Consider the following 20436-nt stretch of genomic DNA (forward strand, 5'->3'; position numbering starts at 1 on the left):
CATATTTTCAGTTCATTTCTCGTGCATGAAGAAATTAATTCAACACCTGCAAAAATAGCAGATGTAGAATATTTGCGTATGGTTAACAGTCTAATGAAATACCATAGAGTTTGACAGAGCAGTCATTGAATGCCATGCGCTGTGAACCAGTATGTCTGGTAAATGCACTAACGAGAAATGTTAGAGATGTAAAATACATGAAGAAAAAAAGACTCCATGCATAATGATCACAACATGCAGTATACTTTATCCTTGCTTTATCAACCTTATTTCCTCATATGATGGTTACTCAAGAAAAAACAACATTGTTGTTATCTGCATCGCTACTGCAAGCAGATAATAGATAAAGCAGAACCCTGCTGTTATAATTTGACAGTTACACTAAACTTTACTTTTAACAGAAGTCACATACACTGAACTTTACTTTTAAAAGAAGCCATGCAATATTGCTGCCATCTTTGTTTCTTAAACTTGAAACATTTGGTTTGGGGACTGCGCAAATTGTTTAACTATGGATCATACATACGTGTCTTTATGATCTTCAGAAACTTATAAGAGATTAGACTATTAATAGGGAACTAGACTGTTAATAGGGAACTATATATATATATATATATATATATATATATATATATATATATATATACTAGGCAAATAATGTTGAGACACATTTTGTTGCACAAGGACACAGTACTCTAAGCTTGTCTATATTTTTTCAGTGTTTCATGCGAATAAATTTGAATGGCTATCTGTACTGTACCATACTCTTGGCTATCTGAGGTCATATTTCTGGTATCCTGCCTTTCTGCAGGATTCATCAAAGAGTGATTGTTTAAGCCATCAAATGTCCAGCTGCCCATCACTGAAGGAACAACATAAGTCAACCCACTGAGTACTGATCCTCTGATCATAATTAATGATCCAGCCATCTCCTCAGACACAAGATGCGTATTATTAGCACTAGTAGACATATGAAGTAACTGCATGTTTTACCTGGCAGGACTGAAAGTGCTGGAAACTTACAATAGTATAGTAATCTGTAAGAGTTTAATAACGCAAACCATACATTAATAGACCTGGACAGCATTTTACTGGATTTCTGAATTTATATTGCCTCCTGGTGTATTAATTTCTAGACAGGCATTACTAAACGGTCTGTGAACACATATTACATAGCGTTTGCACGATATAAATGATGCTCCTTGGACAAATGCACATTAAAAGCACTCAAGGAATGCTAGCATTATGGTAAATTTTTACTGTTTTATTTATTTTGTAAGTATTAAAATACAGCATACATAGTGCAGACCTTAGAGTAATTTAATGTTAATTGTGAGGGAAATAAGGCTATATAGTACAAAACAGCATGGTAAACATTATGCCATTTCTCTGAAGTGTTAACCTTTTGTTTTTAATTATTTTACTCTAACATTTTTACAGATTTCTTATAATTTATAATATTTCATAAATCCAAGGATTGAAGTTTAAACAAACAAATGCTAGAGTGACAACATAATTTAAATGTAAATAGAAAATCCAAAAGAAACTGTACATAGTTTGAGAAAATATTTTTTTAGAAAGGTGTTGGCTATCAAATCACTCAAATGACCTAACACGTACTCACTAAAGATGTATTTCCTGACAGAGGTCCTGATTTCTTGATTGCTGTCAAAATCTTATTAAATTAGTTCTTTTATAAGTAAATGCAGGGTTAGGTACTATGAATTTGTTCACTACATTACTACTAGATAGAAAAGCATCCCAATTATTTCCAATAACAGAATCTAATTACTATGTGACTCATCATGTATAATACATGTATAGCTAGTCTATATTGCATGGTATACCTACAGACTCTTGCCGGGTCTATATTAAAAACTCGAACATTTACTTACCAGAACACCTAAATGCTGACATGTCTTTATCGAACCGTGAAAACATCGATCGTCCTGAAGCGTGAAATCCAAAGCATTGAATCGTCATGGTTGGCCTTTCTGTGGTATAGCTCCATAAGGCAAGTGTGTGATAGTTACGGACCTTAGGGTTAGGGTGCGGGTTAAGGTAAGTGCATAGATGGTAATGTATGTTCGATTTAGTGTAGGGTTAGAAGTAGGGTTTTATTAAGTGTATGGGTGTGGATTATTTAGTTTGCTTTTGTATAGCTTTTTAAGGTAAATGTGAGATAATTACAGTCCTTAGGGTTAGGGTGCAGGTTAAGTGCATACATGGTGGTATATGCAAGATTTAGTGTAGGGTTAGAAGTGGGGTTTAGTTTAGGTTTAGAAGTAGGGTTTTGGTTAGTGTATGTATGTGGTTTATTTAGTTTGCTTGCATAGGTAGTATGTAGCGGGCGGTGGGATGGGACAATTATGACATTTCGAGTTTTTGAATTTCGCAGTTTAAGGCGTTCGGTGTATTTGCGGTTTGCAGAATATGTGTTGGCATTTAGGTGTTTGGGTAAGTAAACATTCAAGATTTAGATATAGACCCACTCTTGCCTATTATCTACAGCATTCTTTATACTGAAGACAAAAAAAAACATGTAATTTGTGTAACTGCATTACAAAGAACAAAGAGTATAATTAGAGGACAGATCCAAGAAGGTTCACCTTGTTTAGGCTTTGTGTACTTCTGGGATGCTTGTCCAACACTACAGTTCTGTTTTCAGTCAGTCATTATGAACTAATGATCAAAAACTCATGTCTGTCCACAAACCTATCAAATCTGCTGGGCATTGCTTATACTTATACCATGTTACTAAGGCCTAAAACTCCTTACCTCTATCTATCATGTCAATGCCCTCCATCCCAGCCTTCAGAACCATTCTGAAAGACTTCCTAGTGAAAAGCTGGCTCTGTTCTTGCTCAATAGCAGGATAACAAATTCCTAAATGTGAACAAATGGCCATTCATACCTTATGTCTCCTTACTCTTCTTTCTTCACTCACTTCCTTATTTCCATCAGTTTTTCTCCCCTGACATTCTCTCTAAATATACCATAAGCTTGCTTTTCTCTCACTTCATATTGCAATTCCTATTTGTATTATAATAACTTATGCTTAATTCGTCTGTAAGCTGGCTAAAATTTCAATAAATATTAAATCATTGTCATATAACTGGTTTCTATTTTTAACCAATGTTTTATTCTTATATTTAATTCAGTATAATTATTCAAACTGCATATGTTTTTGTATTAATTCTGAGGTTTGTAAAATTATTGCTCCTAAAAATGTTTTGTAATACATAGGAGCTTTTTTTCCCCTGAGACTCCACTGGAAATGGGCTATTACCCAGTCAGACTTTTTTGGTAATCTAATGTCAACAAATAAATAAATAAATAAATACAAATAGTACATTCTAGAGAAACAATAAATGATTTGTGAAAATATTTTTCAGAATGGTACTCTCAGAATGACAAAATTCCTGGCAAGAGCTCTTAAATATACAATTCCTAACAGATGCCCTGATTTCCCAGCAGTGTATATGTATATATATATATATATATATATATATATATATATATATATATATATATATGGTTTCACTTCATATTGCCGAAATGCTGAAATATTGAATTTCAGCATTTGAACAGTATAAAGCTAAAACCATCACAATACCAATGCTTCACAATCATGAAACCACATTGAACACACAGCATACAGCACACAACACAAACCATAACACCCACATCATAAAACAATTAAATACAAAAAAAACACCACACAGACACACACCTACACTACACAAATGCAAGGGGGCAAGACCCCCTGCACCCCCACACCCCCTACTTATATATATACACTCAGAGATAGCACAAACAGTAAAAAAAAAAAAAAATCGCACACACTCATACCTCCACCTCCCTACCCTAACCCACTCATACAAGTTACAAAAATACTCACGCACACTCACTCATCTTAACCTACAAATACCATCCCAGCCAAACACCCTGTAGCTCTAAAGAGGAGGTCGTGAACACCCACACTAAGGTAAAAAAAACAGCATCGATGGGACCTGATAACATCCCATGCTGCATTCTACATAGGCTCAAACAAGAATTAGCAACACCACTGGGTACTCTTTTAAATCATAGTCTGAGTACTGGCTTCATCCCAGCTGAAAGGAAAAAGGCCATTGTTATCCCCTTGCACAAAGGTGGTGCTTCCACTGACCCCAGGAACTATAGACTTATTCACCTGACTAGCCGTATCTGCAAGGCCATGGAGAGAATCGTCATGAACTTTATCATCAAAGACATTGGTAACCTCCAAATACTTGACCCTACTCAATTTTGATTTATCAAAGAAAGATCATACCTGTTAAACCTGGTGGACTTCTTCAAGACAGTCACCAAGGCCCTTGATGAGGGGAAATCTGTGCACACAGCCTACCTAGACTTAGCTAAGGCTTTTGACACTATCCCCCAAACAGGCATAATTGACAAACTCACCCAGCTAGGTATCAACCTGTATATCATTAGAGGGGTCACAAACAGGCTTGCTGATAGAACCCATATAGTCAAAATAGGGGAATCCCCCTCCAACAGCAGACTTGAAACCAATGGTATTTCACAGGTATCAGTCCTGGGACCTCTACTGTTTGGAATCTATTTCTCCATAGCTCAAGCTAAAACTAAGTCTGTGGCTGACAAAGTTTGCTGTTGACTGCAAACTGGGAGCAGTCATAGAATCTCCAAACAATGCCAACATCCTACCTGAGGGTCTTACACAAACAAAAAACTGGTGCCAAAGTCATGGCCTTAAACTCAATGTAAAACAATTTATTATCATCCCTTTTTGTAAGAGTGATTTTCCAAGCCATGACCTTAAACTCATTGCAAAAAAAATGTATTATCATCCCTTTTTGTAAGAGTGATGTTCCTGCTAACTACCACATCAATAACAGCAGCCTAAGTATGCACTCAGTGGTGAGAGACCTGGGCACACAGGTTGACAGAAACCTTACCTTTGATCACCGTGTCTCCACAGTGGTAAGAAAGGTATTCTATATTGCTCATCTCATATGTAAGGGCATTGCCTCCAGAAAAAAAGAAGTTATAACCTCCATATACTCTTCCCTCATCAGGCCAATAATTCATAGGTTCATAGGTATTTACTAGGCTAATAACCACAATGACCTTTTTAAGCCAAGCCATGCGTCCTAAATCTCTGACAAGTTCTGATACCCTTGACAAGTGTAAGGATGGGCCTTGGAGATTAACCATTTACAGGTTATCTGTTTGCATAAGAGACATAGGTGCCAAACCAGGGATGGATTTCTGTTTTCCCATCCAATTGTCCAAGTTGCACTTGAACTGGGTTAGGGAGGAACTCTGCTTCACATAGATGTGGAGCCTGTTCCATAGATGGGGTAGTCTCTGGGATACATACCTATCTCTCCAACATTCCTATTTATATCACAGGGAAGGTTTACGTCTTTAGAATGGGTAATTCTGGTTCTGTTTGTTTTGTAGGATATACAGGAGGTCCATCACAGTGGGGTCTGACAACGCACTGTTTGCCAGCCATAGATCTCCCCTCTAAAGCCTGTAGGAGACAGAATACAGGGATAGGGCCTTAAGGCAGTCTGCATAGGACATATTACTTATGCCCTGTATTCTTTTGGTGAGGAACCTCGGTTGACATTCCAGTTGTTGGATATGCCTGTTTAGGTACATACCAAAGGGTGCATTGTACTCAATGATAGATCTGATAAATGCCGAATACAGTTGAACAATTACTTCCTTGTACTTGCATTCCATAGGTTTGTTTATAAGTTGTGCAACATAAAATGATTTCCTCACCACTGTAGACACATGATGATCAAAGGCTAAATTACTATCTATGTGTGTCCCTAAGTTCCTGACTACTAGGGTGTGCTGCCAATATGATAGTTATAAGAGATGGATGACTTCCCAAAGGATTGCATACAATGACCCTTTTGGTATGTACCTTTCCAAGCACCTGCAACAATTGGAGACACCGCAAAGGTTCCTCACAAGGAAAATTCAAGGTCTTCAGCATCTGTCCTATGACGACTATCTGAAATTGCTGTCACTTTATTCTGTTTCATACAGACTGGTCAGAGGTGATCTCTGCCTTGCATATAAGGCAATCTTTAACCCTGTTTAATTGGAAATGCTGCATATCCATAAGTCAAATGGTACATGGGTTACTCAGTTTAATGGCCTTAATCTGGTATATGACATTAATAGAACCTGCTGGAGGGACAGATTTGTCTCCATGAGATTACCACACCTTTGAAACAAACTCCTGCTTCATATCAAGCAGAGCACCTCATTGGCCCTCTTCAAATGCAGTCTGGAAAATTGGATTGGTAACGTAAGTTCGCCCCAGGCGTTCCACCTATGTCCCTCTTGGACAGAGGTGATAGGTGCTGATTGTGGAAATAAGGGTAAACTTGGCTAGGCTTGTAAGGGCCCTAGGGTCATTAGCCTAGTAACCTCCTATGATCCTATGCAGCTGGCTAGCTTAACTAAGCTCTTCATCTCACAGATAGCAGGTCTTTAAAATAGTAAGATTTACTTGTATCTGGACATTTAAATTCATTACCGTCCTTAATATCATACACATGGGTCATCCATCGCATACAGAATTTCCATATAATGCTTTCTTACTCTGTGATTACTCTTCTAATGATTCAGTTACATTTTTAGTTCTTTTATATGGAAATGGAGGTTCAGATGTAATGAACTTGGCCCTTTCATTACTGCTGGGTCGTAAAGCATCCCAATTATTTCTAATAACTAATTCTATCTTTTTAGTGTATGGACTACAATTCCTGACAGATCCAGAGCTACTACTGCCTACATTGCATGTTACACTTATTGAATCTTTCTGGAAGTATTTCTGAAAATGTTGTTGGACATACAGCCTTTGTTGTTGTTGAAAGTATGTATAAAAGGCATTCCCACTCTTTCATCAATTTGATCCTTTATTACAACTACCTCTTTGATAATACATATAATGTATACCAGCAATGGATCCCTATCAGCTGATCATGTTTTCAGAAACTTGAAATTCATATCAGTGAGATGATGATCGAATTTCTGAAAATCCAAAGCTTTTAAATGGAGATCATGGCACAGTGAGGACCAGGAAATTTACCATTTTCCTCACTGTACTCTCATCTCACATTTCGTAGGCTCATAGGATCATAGTAAGTTAGTAGGCTATTAGCCCTGAGGCCTTTACAACCCTAGCCAAGAATCTAGCCCATGTTCCAACAAGTAAGCACCCTCTGCCACTGTCCAGCAGGACACAGGTGGAATCCAAGGGGTGCATTTTCTGTTTCCCATCCAGTTATCCAGGCTGCGCATAAAAATGTTTAATGAGGTACTCTGCTTTATGTGGAGAGGGAGTCTATTCCACAAAAAGGGGAGTCTCTGGGATGCAAATCTATCCTGCCAGCAAGTTCTATTGATGTCACAAACCAGGTTGAGGTCGCTCGTGCCAGTTACTTGAGTGGAGCTTGACTTGGGGATGTGCAGCAGTCCTATCAGGTCGGGGTCTGAGTTTGCTTTGTATGCCAGACACAGGTAACCTCTGAGGAGTCTGTAGGAGACTGAGTAGAGGGACAGGGCTTTTAGCCTATCTGTGTGGGGTAGATGTTTTTGGCTCTGGATTCTCTGGGTGAGGAACCTCTGTGATTTCTCCAGCTGCTGCATGTGCTTTGTGAGGTACATGCCAAAACTGGCATTGTTCTCAATAATTGGTCTTATAAGGGAAGAATACAGGGATATTATGACCACCTTGTCCCTGGATGAGATACCCTTACTAATGAGGTGGAACATGTAGAAAGCTTTCCATACAACGGAGGCAATATGGTGGTCAAAACTCAGTTTGCTATCAACGTGGGTGCCCAAGTCCCTCATGACTGTTTGCATGCTTAATACCTTATTGTCAATGTGATAATTTGTGGGGATGTCACTCTCCCCAAAAGGGATGATGATACATTTTTTGGCATTCAGTTTGAGGCCATGTTTCTGGCACCAGTCATTTGTTTGGGTGAGACCTTCTTGGAGGATGTCCACATCACTAGGGGAATTGATGACAGCACCCAGCTTGCAGTCATCTGCAAACATGGTCAGCCATAGCCCACTAGATTTGGCCTGCATCTCAGAGAAGTATATCCCAAACAGCAGAGGCCCCAAGACCGATCTCTGGGGTACACCATTTGCTATGGGTCTAGTACTTGTGGTGGTTCCCCTATTTTGACTAGGCAGTTTCTATCAGTCAGCCAGTTTGTTACCCATCTAGTAACACATGGATTGATGCCTAGTTGAGAGAGTGTATCTATTATACCTGAGTGGGGAATAGTATCGAAGGCTTTGGCCAGGTCAAGGTAGCTAGTGTGCACCGTCTTCCCCTCGTCTATATCCTTGGTGACTGTCTCAAAGAAGTCGACCAAATTTAACAGACATGACCTCCCCTTGACAAAACCAAACTGTGTAGGATCAAGTGCCTGGAGTTTGCCAATGTCCTTGTTAATGAGGTCCATGATAATCCACTCCATGGTCTTGCAGCTCAGGCTAGTTAGGGTGATGGGCCTATAATTTCTTGGATTGATGGATGCTCCACTTTTGTGCAAAGGGATGAAAGTAGCTGCTCTCCACTTGGCTGGGATGAAGCCAGTACTCAGGCTTTGGATGAATAGGGTGCCTAATGATGCTGCAAGGTCCTACCTGTTTTCATGTAAGATGCAGCCTGGAATAATAGTGGGTCCCATGGAGATTGCATTTTTTGCCTTTGAGAGGGCAGTGATGACTTGCTCCCTAGAGATAAGGGGAGGGGGTCAGGTATTGGGGATGTCCTGTTTTACTGATGGGGGACAGAGGAGTGAAGTTTTCACTGAACATGTCTGCCAGCAGGTTGGCTATATCTACAGGATTTGTGTATGTGTTGTCCTTGACCACCAGTTCAGAGCAGATCTGGGTGCTTCCCTTGAGATTGTGGACATATGTGAAGAAGGCTTGTCCCCTGCAAAAACTTAAAAAAGGATAGATTTTTGTGGTTTTTGTTTTTTTTTATGTTCAAGCTTTCAGAAATTTGATCATAGCATCTTATCAATATGAATTTTGAGTTTCAGTAAACTCAATCAACTGACATAGATCCACCAGCAATACATCAAAAGTCTTTCTTTATCTCCTTATCTGTTTCTCCCCTTTCTAAAGTATTTCTGACCACTTGGGATATTCTTTTTCACAAAATAAGGGTGGATACTCTTGAAATGGAGGATATTATTCACTGCTATATGTTTTCTGTAAATCCTAGTAGCCATTTTGTAATAACACATATACAACATGGCATACATGGGACCTGATTCCAAAATACTAGGTCTTAGTGTAAATGAGTACAACATGGAAAGCAGGCTAACAGAAGGTGTTTTGGAATCTGGCCCCCTCAGTATAAGCCTGCATATAGATAGGTCTTAGAGCAAAGTAAGTCACTTACACTGAGAGCAAGTCTTTCAGAATCAGGGCAGACTTACACTGACAGCAACTCTTTGCAAATTTGACCCATAAAGTCTAGTATTTATTCACTGTAATTAACATGTAATTCAATGGATTATAGCATTTTTTCCAAACCATCTACTACTGAAAGCGCCCTAAGGATATTACATCCATTTAGAATCTTGTGCAATGCTATTTTCTTTCTTATATGCAAAATAAGACTATGTATAGAAAGGAGCCATGGGAATTCTCAGGGCTACTCCCTCTCATTTAGATATAAAATTCATAACCAACCACAATGATGTTATTTATTAAAACATATTCCACCAGAATTAGTATAATTTCAATAATAGCACCAGAATGTGTGATATATTTGTATAATAAAAATCACATCCCTTCTGGTTTCCTTTCATAGATGGTTGATGTTAAAAGACATATCTGCAGTCAGAAAAGAAGTAACTTCTGTGTTCCTAAACCTTTGCAAGTCTTTCCCTGTAGTCAATGTATAATAAAATATTTGTTGCCTAGTTTTCAAATTCTGAGATTTTTTTTTTATTTTAGTTTATTTTATGCTACAGAAGTAGCTCTTAAATGAGCAATGTGCAAATGTTGCCATCATTTGAGATGGTTAGTCACATTATTAGTGATGCCAGGGTTTATATGCACTGTGGTATGTTTTTTTATGATTTATAGTAGTAACTGTAGCTGCCAGGGTACTGAAAATGAACTGAATACTATTTTACTATGGGGCAGATATTTATACAACTAGTTCTAATTAACATTATGCAGATAGTAGGGGCTCATGTGTCTAAGGTCTCACAGTCACATTTTATACAAAGTAATATTATTTTATATTGTGTTTGGTGTTCATATCTGTAGATTGATGCATGTTTATACTGAGATTAGTTCAGAAAAGAAAGGTGGTGTATAGTTAAACTTCAATAGATTAAAATATGGTCACTAACAGAAAAAAATGAATTCCACATTATTCATACACAAACTAGATAGTGTATGTGTGATTGACTTTAAAATATAAACAGTGGTTATTCACAAATGCACTAGTATCTGGCTGAAAATGTAGTAAAACTTGATGGGCATAGCTACTGGTATGTGGGGATAGCATATATTTTCAAAATAGTTTGAAATATAAGTAAGTAACAAAGAAAGGGGAGGGAAGTCTGGTGTGATTAGGGTTAAGAACTCATTCTCAGATGATGACAGTCAGAACAAGAGATGTACAAGATGATGGCAACTGAATGGATAGTCACTGTCTTAAGTTTGTGGTAGGAAGTGTTTCTATTTTTGTTACAATTTGCTTTTACTGTCATTTTGTACTGCTTTTTCCCCCTTTTTACTGATACAATTCTGGCAGGTAGCTGTAATATACTGTCAGTGTAGTTTGCTTGGTTTATCCATTAGGCTGTGTAGCCTGTTACCTCTTCAGCCTTTGCTGTACTCTTTTTGTGCTGGTTCATTTTGAGCATGAAAGTGTTTTCATTTGCATGTCTGTCTGCTGATATTAACTGCAAGTCTTTGATTTTGTGACTTAAGCGGATGGTGTTTTCACTCTCACGAAAACTCAATTATATTTTCTAGTTTTATCCATTGAGGGGTTCTGTCACCTGTTTGTGTTATCATATGCAAAGGATTTCTTCACATCAATATTTTTGCAGTCTTCAAACTATCCTTGCTTTAGAGTTCGGTGTTATAGATTTGTGATTTTACTTATTGTTCTGTTGTCTAATTTGGAATTTCTCATTTGTAGTTCATCTAATTGTACACTACACATCATAAACCTGGAGGTCACCTGGATTTGACAGACTTTGTGACATTAAATGAATTTTGTGGTCACAATGTTGACATTATCATCTAGTTTTATCTTACTTCTTTATTTTATTTTAGCTATGGTGTTGAACAGTTTCTGGAATCTGACACAGTGCATATTTCGTTGGAGATGGCTGCATGCTACAGTCAGTGTTTTTGCAACCTGTAGTCCAGAGAAATACTGCTAGATTTCTAGACATTGTATTTGAGAGTGATGCACTGGAATTTTTTTGCAGTGCTGTAGTAGATGCCTGATAATGGAGCAGATCCTTTGTCATTAGTGTTAACCTGGACTTGGGACTTATCAATAAACTCCTAAAACACAACAGTGTTCCTGGACGTCATAGTCACTCCATTTAAACATGTTATGTCTGGAAGTTTTTCATCTGCCAAACAATTTTTTTACATAATCTTATCTTCATTTTCCATTGCATTTGTTGGTACCTTGGAGTGGCTTTATAGGATGATGGAAAGACATTTTATTTTTGCCTTTACATTATTTTTCTGGCTGCTTCTGTTTGAATGAGCACTTTTTTCAAATATTAATAGTTCCAATTAAACCAGAAAACTATCAGTTAATTATCTCCAGTGAAGACAATGAGAAGTACGTAGAGCATGACAGATGGTGCTATTATAAGTAGTCAGATACCAAAAGACAACTGTCTCAAAGGTAGGGATTCAAGCACCTTGTAGCTCATATCAGCTGCCAATTATTCTCAAACTCCAATATGTGTTTGAGCAAGCAACAGCCATACCTTACCCAACCGTATTCTTAGAGTTTGAGTGAGATAAGTGAAGCAGCCATAGGGAAGCAGTGGAAGGGGTTGCAAGTTTAGATTAAGTCAGCTTTTGGGAAGGGGATTTAGGAATAGGGGCAGGATGGGAGTTTTAAGTTTAGGGAATGGTAGGGGAGTTTTAGGGATAGGGAGTGGGAATGGAGTCTTAAGTTGGTGAGAAGAGGGGAGTTTTAATATTAGGGAGTGATCAGGGATGTTAGGTTTGTGGCATGGTTTGGAATTTTAGAATAATGGAGAGGGGAATCAGGTTATTTAGTGGGTAGGAGTTTTAGGGTTAGAGTTAGGGCTCTGGTAAGTCAGGTGTTGGGAGCCTCAAGTAGCCATAGGAGATCAGGTTAATGGAAGTTAAAGCACTTGTTTTTTTTAACAAGTGGCAGTGAGCAAGTGCCTTGTAAGCTACTAGCACACAAGTACTTGTAGTTGGCCTAATTTTCTCTCTATGGCTAAGAAGTCTACATCAGTGTGTCACAACAATACCCAGGCTGCTTTATTAATAGCATGAAACACAACATATCAGGACCTCTGGTAACATTTAACTGTAGCCTGCAAACAGACTGTATACCCCATTAATGGAAAAAGCCAACCATCATGCCTCTGCACAAAGGTAGACCATCTATAGACCATGGAAATTATAGACTCATAAGTCTCACTAATTTCATATGCAAAGCCATGAAAATAATTATTATGCATATGATCCATAATACCAGAGGAAACTTTCAGTTACTGTACCCATCACAGCTTGGTATCATCAAGGGTGGGTCATGCCTGCTTAAACTGGTGAACTTCTTTGAGATCACCAAAGCAATGAATGAGGGAAAAATGGTTCAAACTGCTGACCTTGACCTTGTCAAGGCATTTGATACAGTACCCCATTCAGGCATTGTTGCTAAACTCAGGAGTTTAGGTATAAACCCTTGCATCATACAATGGATAGCCAGCTGGCTCCCAGACAAGACCCATAAAGTTAGAGTTAGGTAGATCACCTCTACAAGGAGGCCAGTCAGTAGTGGTGTCCCTCAGGGATCATTCCTAGGACTACTCCATTTTGGCATCTACTTCTTTGAAGTCAAGGGCATTTCAAGAGAGTATGGATGGCCAGATTTGCAGATAAATGTCAATTAGGAGCAATCATAGAATCCCCCAGTGTCTCTAGTATTCTCCAAGAAGAGATGACACAGACAAATAGCTGGTTACAGAGCCATGAACTAAAACCAAATGTTACAAAATGGATTACAGTATCCTTAGGGAAGTCACCAACCCCTAGTAACTACCACATTGACAACACACCCCTAAGAGTTAACCAAGTAGTTAGGGACATGGGGACACACACATAGACAGTAATTTAGTCTTTGACCATCATGTGTCTATGGTAGTTTGGAAATTGTTTTACGTAGTGCAACATATTAATGAAGGTTTGGCATTTATGTCCAAGGAGTTTATTACTCCATGGCATTAGGCACTCATCAGATCTATGATTGAGTACAATGTTCCCTTTGATATGTACCTAACCAGGCACATCCAACAACTGGAATGTCTACAGAAGCCCTGATAATAATGTAGGGGACTTATCTTCTATAAGCAGTTTAGGAGCTAGAGAGTCCAGTTGGGATTGGATGGGTTTCACTGTCAAATACCAATTCCCCATCCTGTCTGGAGGAAGGCAACTTGACCCATCATATTACTGAACCATTTCACTTGAGTAGCTGATTTCCCACAGAATACGCTGGGTGGTTTTATGGTATTGCGGCAGTGACAGTACCACTGCAGGGAAATAAATGTGTGAAAGCACGCATGACACTTCCATTTCAGGCAGACATTGTGGATTCTGCAAGATGGCATCTTGGAGGGGTTAGGATGAGGATGATATCTCTACAAAATTGGTGACTGGCCAGCTCTTCAGTGCCTGAATCTTGTCTTCCAGAAGAATGAAGGAGTTGATGAATCTCAGACATGGGAAAAATGAGCTATAAGGCTCCCACCCAAAGTGAATAAATCATTCATTACAAACTCCCTCCAAATCTGTCACCACTTTCAAGTCCTTCTTCCCAGCTTTAGTGACTGCTGCCCCATATCATTTGCCTTATCACTCTCTAACATAAAAAATATCTCTCTACTGTTATTCTATAGGCATGAAACCCAAAGAAACATCACATCCTTGAACGAGAAACTGAGCATAATCAACTGGAATGCAGTCCTAGCCACTAATGACCCCACCATCATTAATATAACTATGACAGACAAGCTCCTTCAGATGAATAATAAATACTAACCTGTAGTCCCCAGACTACATGCAAACACCTATATGCAATGGCTTGCAAATTAATTAAAATCTATTTACAAACTATGACACGTGGTTTTGAAGGAATGGAAGCAAACACAACCTCAGAAAATAAAAACAAATTTATATGACTACAATATGTAGACAAAAGGCAACTAGAAGGCACAAAGATAATTTCTTCTAAATCCATCACTACATATTAAAGAAGAGCCAATACATGTCCTTAACCTCAGTGACCACATGTAGAATCAAATTATAACTGTATATGCAACTACTTATATATTAATAAGATAAGGATTGGGCTTTCCTGTTTCTTGCTCTGTCTCTCTGTGTGGAGCTCCCCCTCCACCTTCCTGGTGTCCAAGACAAAATCTTACTGCTTTCTGTCTCCCACTTAAATGAGCTGGGGGTGATTTTCTCCACACAAGGAAAAAAATGAGACTCTGCACTCAGTATGATAGTTCTACAAGCACTGGATCCAGCATGGCACTTTATTATGGGGGGGGGGTTACATTTAGAATGTGGGGATATTTATGGATGCACAGTTGAAGGAACATCTTATTTGTGTCCCCTCACACTTTAAGAACGGGAAAGAACTATCTGATATTATGGGTGGCATGGAATGGAGAAAAGAATATTTTTGGGCTTGTGTTGATGTAAAATCACTATATACCAATATTTCTCATTGCTGGGGTTCAGAAGTTGTGGCTAAGTTGCAGGGACAAGGACCAAGAATGGATTTTTTATTACAGCTATTAGAGTTTGCACTTACTCACAATATTTTCACGTTTGAAGATTCTCATTTCTTACAAAAAATAGGCACAGTAATGGGGGCGTCATATACTGTCATTTTTATGGGTTTTTTTGAAGATAGATATATCTATAGGAATACATATTTTGTTCATAATATGGTCATTTTTAAAGGATATATTGATTTGTTTTTCTATGCAAAGTGGAAACCAGCCAGTTTGAACAGTTGTGATGGAAGTTAATCAGAATCAGTGTGGTATTACATTTACTTATAAGACACACAAGAATAGTATACAATTTTTAGATATGGAGTTTTTTGTTGGGGAGGATAGCCTGGTCTCTTTCAGACACTATCACAAAGATACAGCAGCCAATAATTTGTTATGCGCTGACAGCATGCATCCGAAACATTTGTTAAATTCTCTGCCTTTTAGAGAATACAAACATATTGGTGTTAATACTTATGATAAGACAACTTTGGACAGAGAGTTTGATGAAGTTACACCTAAGCTAGTAAGCAGGGGCTATTCTAAGGAAATTTTGAAAAAAGCTGAAGAAAGGGTTAGAGGTGATGCTATTTCTTCTAGGTCATCAGGTTGAAGTAAATGCTTTGATTTAATGGTTCTAAGAAAGTTTCTGAGGATGATATATTTTTTGTCAATAGATATTCTCCCTTTTCTGGGATTTTAAAAACCCTTGTATATAGATTTTGGCCCATCATCAAACAGGATGATGAGGTGGGGAGAATTTTTACTGGCAGGGTTGTGTTTTCACATTGTAGATTTTGTAATTTAAAAGAGTTACTTACTTTGAAGGCCACCAATAGAGCCATTGATAATGGTAGTTCAGTGGGCACCTTCAGGTGTGGAAAGCGTAAGATATGTGACAAGATTAAGACCATTTTGGGGAGCCTCATCAATGGGAAATAATTCAGGGCCTCAGGATCTTATAATTGTAATAATAGTGGGGTTGTTTATGCCATTGGATGTAGTTGACAGCTCATCAAATGGTATATTGGACAAACCAAATGAATGGTTAAGAAAAGAATTATGAAACACCTAGGGGATGTTAGACATGAGAGGCTTAACAATCCCGTAGCTCAACATTTCCATTCTGTTCACAATGGAAGTACAAGGGATTTATTTTTCAGTGTATTAAGTAAGCCTTATGTAAAACAAGATGTAGGTCATGTACGCACCTTTTTAAGAATAGAGGCAAGATGTATTATCAATTACAGAACCCTATGGCTGGATGGTCTTAATATGAAACTTGATTTACATTTATAAAACCAGTTTTGATATCAGTGTCTTTAGCATTATTTGAAATTTAGATAACGATTTTATGTTATATACCTTTTCATTTAAAGTGCTATATAATTTATTCGCTTTTTGGCATATCTTGCTGAAAATATATTGTAAATATATTTGTTTATGTGGGTTCTTGAGGGGACCTTGCATGAGATGCTATATTTGGTAAGTTTTAATGTTCAACAATGTATATTTATGTTTGTTATATGTATGCATTTTTTACATGGTGAAATGAAATGTCAGCAATTTGTATGTCAGAGCTTAGTAGTTCATTTAGCTGTTAATGTTCAGATGGATTTTTGTCCCCTCGACTCACCCATTGGTTAATTGTTTCATTGGGTTATTGATGGATTTGTATACAACATGCACTATCTTTGTGGTGAATTATTCCCTGGAAGGCGCTATGCCGAAGTACTAGGAAGCAAAGTAAGAGTTGGGATAGTGACCATTTCTCTCGTCTTTGCGTGTGTGTGTGTGTTTTTTTTTTTGTTTTCTTGCTTTGGTGTTTCTGCTTCGGCAGTAAGTTGGTTTATTTTTTTGCACTTTATTATATTACCTCCCTAAACAAGGATCCATAGGTCAAAGTGGTTATATTGGGTAGTCCACAGTTAACCCATTAATGCTGCAGGTCAGCATCTCTGTACCAACATTCTCTTTTCCAGGTGCTGAATTTCATATGGCATGGACTTGCTCTCCTGTTCTTTTGATGAAATTCCAAAGCCTGCTTGTTTTGGCCTAGCTGATTTGGAGTGCCCTCTGTTACAACATGGATGCTTTCCTGGCAGCATCATTGTACTCCTCTGTAAAACTACTATACAAGGGTCTCCACCCTTGGACATTAAGGAATAGCAAAAATAAATAACTAAATAAAGTAATATAAAATAAAATACACGTGCACTTTTCCTGTGGCTACTATGAAATTGGTACTTATTGACTGCATCCAGAAGTAAGGCAGTATTTTCAAGAAGGCAGGGACCAGAGGTTATTGCTGATAATGTTCATATTGACAGTACAATTATATTCTCAGGAGAAGATCTAGGATGATAGCTTTCCTTTTAGGTATGCAGTAGTTTACCTAGTGAGAAAAACATTAAGTATTCCCTCACCACAACTATGTGGCAACAGTGGTAGGAAAAGATTGTTAGAAATATAATTCCTGCATATGCTAAAAATTTTCCAGCTCTTACTGAGAAACTACCAGCAATCTGTGTGACATTGCTGTAATTGCTCACTTTTTTATTTGTTTGTTTGTTATGTATTTTTTTTTACTTCATGAACAAATCGGGTACAAGACTGTTTCCAAGGATAGCTCAGGAGTGCTGTTAGGTAAAGTGCTTTGCTAAGAGTCACAAATTTCAAAATTTGCGGTTGAAGGAGTCTAATTGTTTATTGCATTTCCATCAATTTTAAACTACATTTAATGTATAAAGCAAAAATGCCATGTGACCCATAATTATGTCCTTTATCTTCAGTACCAGCATATCTCAAGACCCGTAGTTAACAGGTTAACGGGACTTGTCTGGATACGGGAATGGTAATATGTATAGAAATTTGTAGAAATATAGTGAGAGTTTGTGTTGGGAAAGGTTTTTAAGAGTAGTAGAAAGATGTCAGGGACAGTAACATGAAGCTTGACCCACTGGATCGTTCTCCAAAAGTTTTGAGAGAGCTGCTTTTAAACAGTGATGACCGGTGTTGAAAACACTGGTTGCATTGATAAAGAATATTGCAAGTGTATGTGTCTGCCATTAGAAGGTTTATGAACAAAGTTAAAAGACAGAAGGTACCCTGTTGTAGTGCTTTGACCTCCTCTTGAAGCATATTGTGTGCATGTTTATTAGTGGGGTGAAGAGGAAGTTGGGCATGTGATAAGCCCTGGTGAATAAGGGAGCTAGATGAGAGAACAAATATGGATTTAATATCATAAACTGCTATTTAGCAATATTATATACAGATGAGGTGATGCTGGCAGGCTTCCATATTACTGCAAACTGGCATGCAAGCTCTGCCAGTTCACTATTGACATCTGTAATTCACATCTTGGTAATAATGGTTATTTTGAGGTGATGGACATTGTTGGGGTTTCATGACTAATGCATATTTTAGTTATTATGTGGAAAGTTTGGATAGTACTTTTTGGAATGGCAGGCTGAGTTTGTACTGCAGAAAAAGGGACTGGAGGGTACATTTATTTTTATAGCGGAATCCCAATCCTCAGCCTTCATTGAAAAACGTATGCCATGTCTTTATTTGACAGTTAAGACTAGTTCTAATTGATAAGATAAATACATTCAGATGGAAGAAGGCCTTCACCAGAAGTGTGACTTGTCTCCTTCCCTGTTTATAATTTTCATAAACTGGATATCAGGATGTAGCTAAGGTCTGAATAGCATCCAGTTTGGGGTATTTGAGAGTGGTATCTATGCTACTTGCAGACAATGATGTCTTGTGAGTTGTAACACTGAAATTCATTGCACACGGTTGTGCTTTACTGTTGAGTGTTAAGTGTCTTGGATGAAAATCAGCACTTCAGATGTTGTGGGTGTCATAGAAAAGATATGGTGGCTGCCTGCAAGTGAGGGAGAGAAGATGAATCAGTTAGTGGAGTCATATATTGGAGAATGCATAAGTGCAAGTAAAGGGATTTTTTTTTCTTAGCCTTTTGTTGACCGAATTAGTACCGCCAGACTAGTAGCCTCTTTTCAGGGATGACCAGAGGTGGTATTTATACTACTATGGGGAATTTGGCCAGGGAATTTGAGAACTTCTCCTACTGTTGTTGATAGGTGAAATGGGATCTTTCACATGCACCTTGGCTACCATCAACTCAGGTAGGTGGGGCCTCTGTTTAATATCTCATCCAAAGGATGACACACTCAAGAATGTAGCACCTATCTTCTTCATGTAGCAATATAACCACCAGCCTTCTGTACCAAAGGTGAGCGTACTACCTGTTCCACCACTGACAATCTAGATTGATAAGTTTATGGACAGAGTGGCACCAGTACTAAAGATGTTGTAGCAGAGTTTGTGGCACTAAAGCAAGAACGTAGTCATTGGACAAAGCTTGTTGTTTACCCCTCTGTCTGTCTTTCTGTGTCCACATCCTTACCTGTAGTCATAAACTTTGGATATTGACTTTGGATGGGAAATCAGAAATTCATTGGATGGGAAGTTGCAAATTCACTCCTGTTCTAGCCCCCATGTCTCTGATGGACAGAAGTTGACAGTAAGTAAATTAATTTCTGACTAACATACCCCACCCACATAACCCTTAGATACATACTTACTAACATACCCATCATATAGGCATCTAGGCTCTTTGGGACCAAACTAGGTTGGGTTGCATGGCTAAGCTGGTAAAGGCCTTAGTGGTCATTTGCCTAGATTAAACCTATGGTCCTATGGTCCTATGATCCTATAATGAATAATTGATACTCAGAATGGTAACTGATTTTATGCTATACATGACAAGGAACTTGGAAGACAGGCACAATCATGGTGTATTTCAGACCAACACATCAGTAGATTATGCCAGCTTGAAATTAAGAATTGCTACAAATACCTTGAAATGTGGAATTTTAACCAACCATACAGTTAGATATTGTAATTCTGGAGTCATATTTTCAAGCTGGTAAATATGGGATTATTAAATTATTTAACTGTGTTGTCTATTGTACATGAGTATGTAGGCTAAGTGAAGAAAAAGTGCTTTCCCAAGATCTTTACCATTACCAAATGCTGACCCTTTGTGTTTAAAGTCCATGGTGAAAAAATAAAAAGATTTGCTAAGACTTGTTTGGACAAAAAATAAGTAAATATATAAATAAAATAAATAAACATACAGAGATGCCACAGGGGGATTTTCACTTTAAACCAGAGTTTAACAAATTGGGTATTCCAGATTATCAGCTGTATTTCCTGGAGTCTTCACCAGAGACAGCATTTTTTTCTCAGACCCATCCTTGTGTGGGAATAAGATTACCATGTAACTATGTGTTTTACTTCT

The 20436-nt window shown here is 38.0% G+C and overlaps 1 protein-coding gene across 1 annotated transcript in view; it reads right to left on the reverse strand.

Moving 5' to 3' along the window:
• Positions 1 to 1983, reverse strand: part of LOC122808288 (melatonin receptor type 1C-like) — a 36298-nt gene extending 34315 nt beyond the window's left edge. Inside the window, exon 1 of the mRNA XM_044079252.1 lies at positions 1896 to 1983. Coding sequence (XP_043935187.1) covers positions 1896 to 1983 — 88 coding nt within the window. The remainder of the gene's footprint in view (positions 1 to 1895) is intronic.
• Between the last annotated feature and the right edge of the window lie 18453 nt (positions 1984 to 20436).

This window comes from Protopterus annectens, chromosome 8.part0 (assembly GCF_019279795.1).
Source record: "Protopterus annectens isolate FY-2018-M chromosome 8.part0, PAN1.0, whole genome shotgun sequence".
In the NCBI taxonomy this organism is placed as follows: Eukaryota; Metazoa; Chordata; order Ceratodontiformes; family Protopteridae; genus Protopterus; species Protopterus annectens.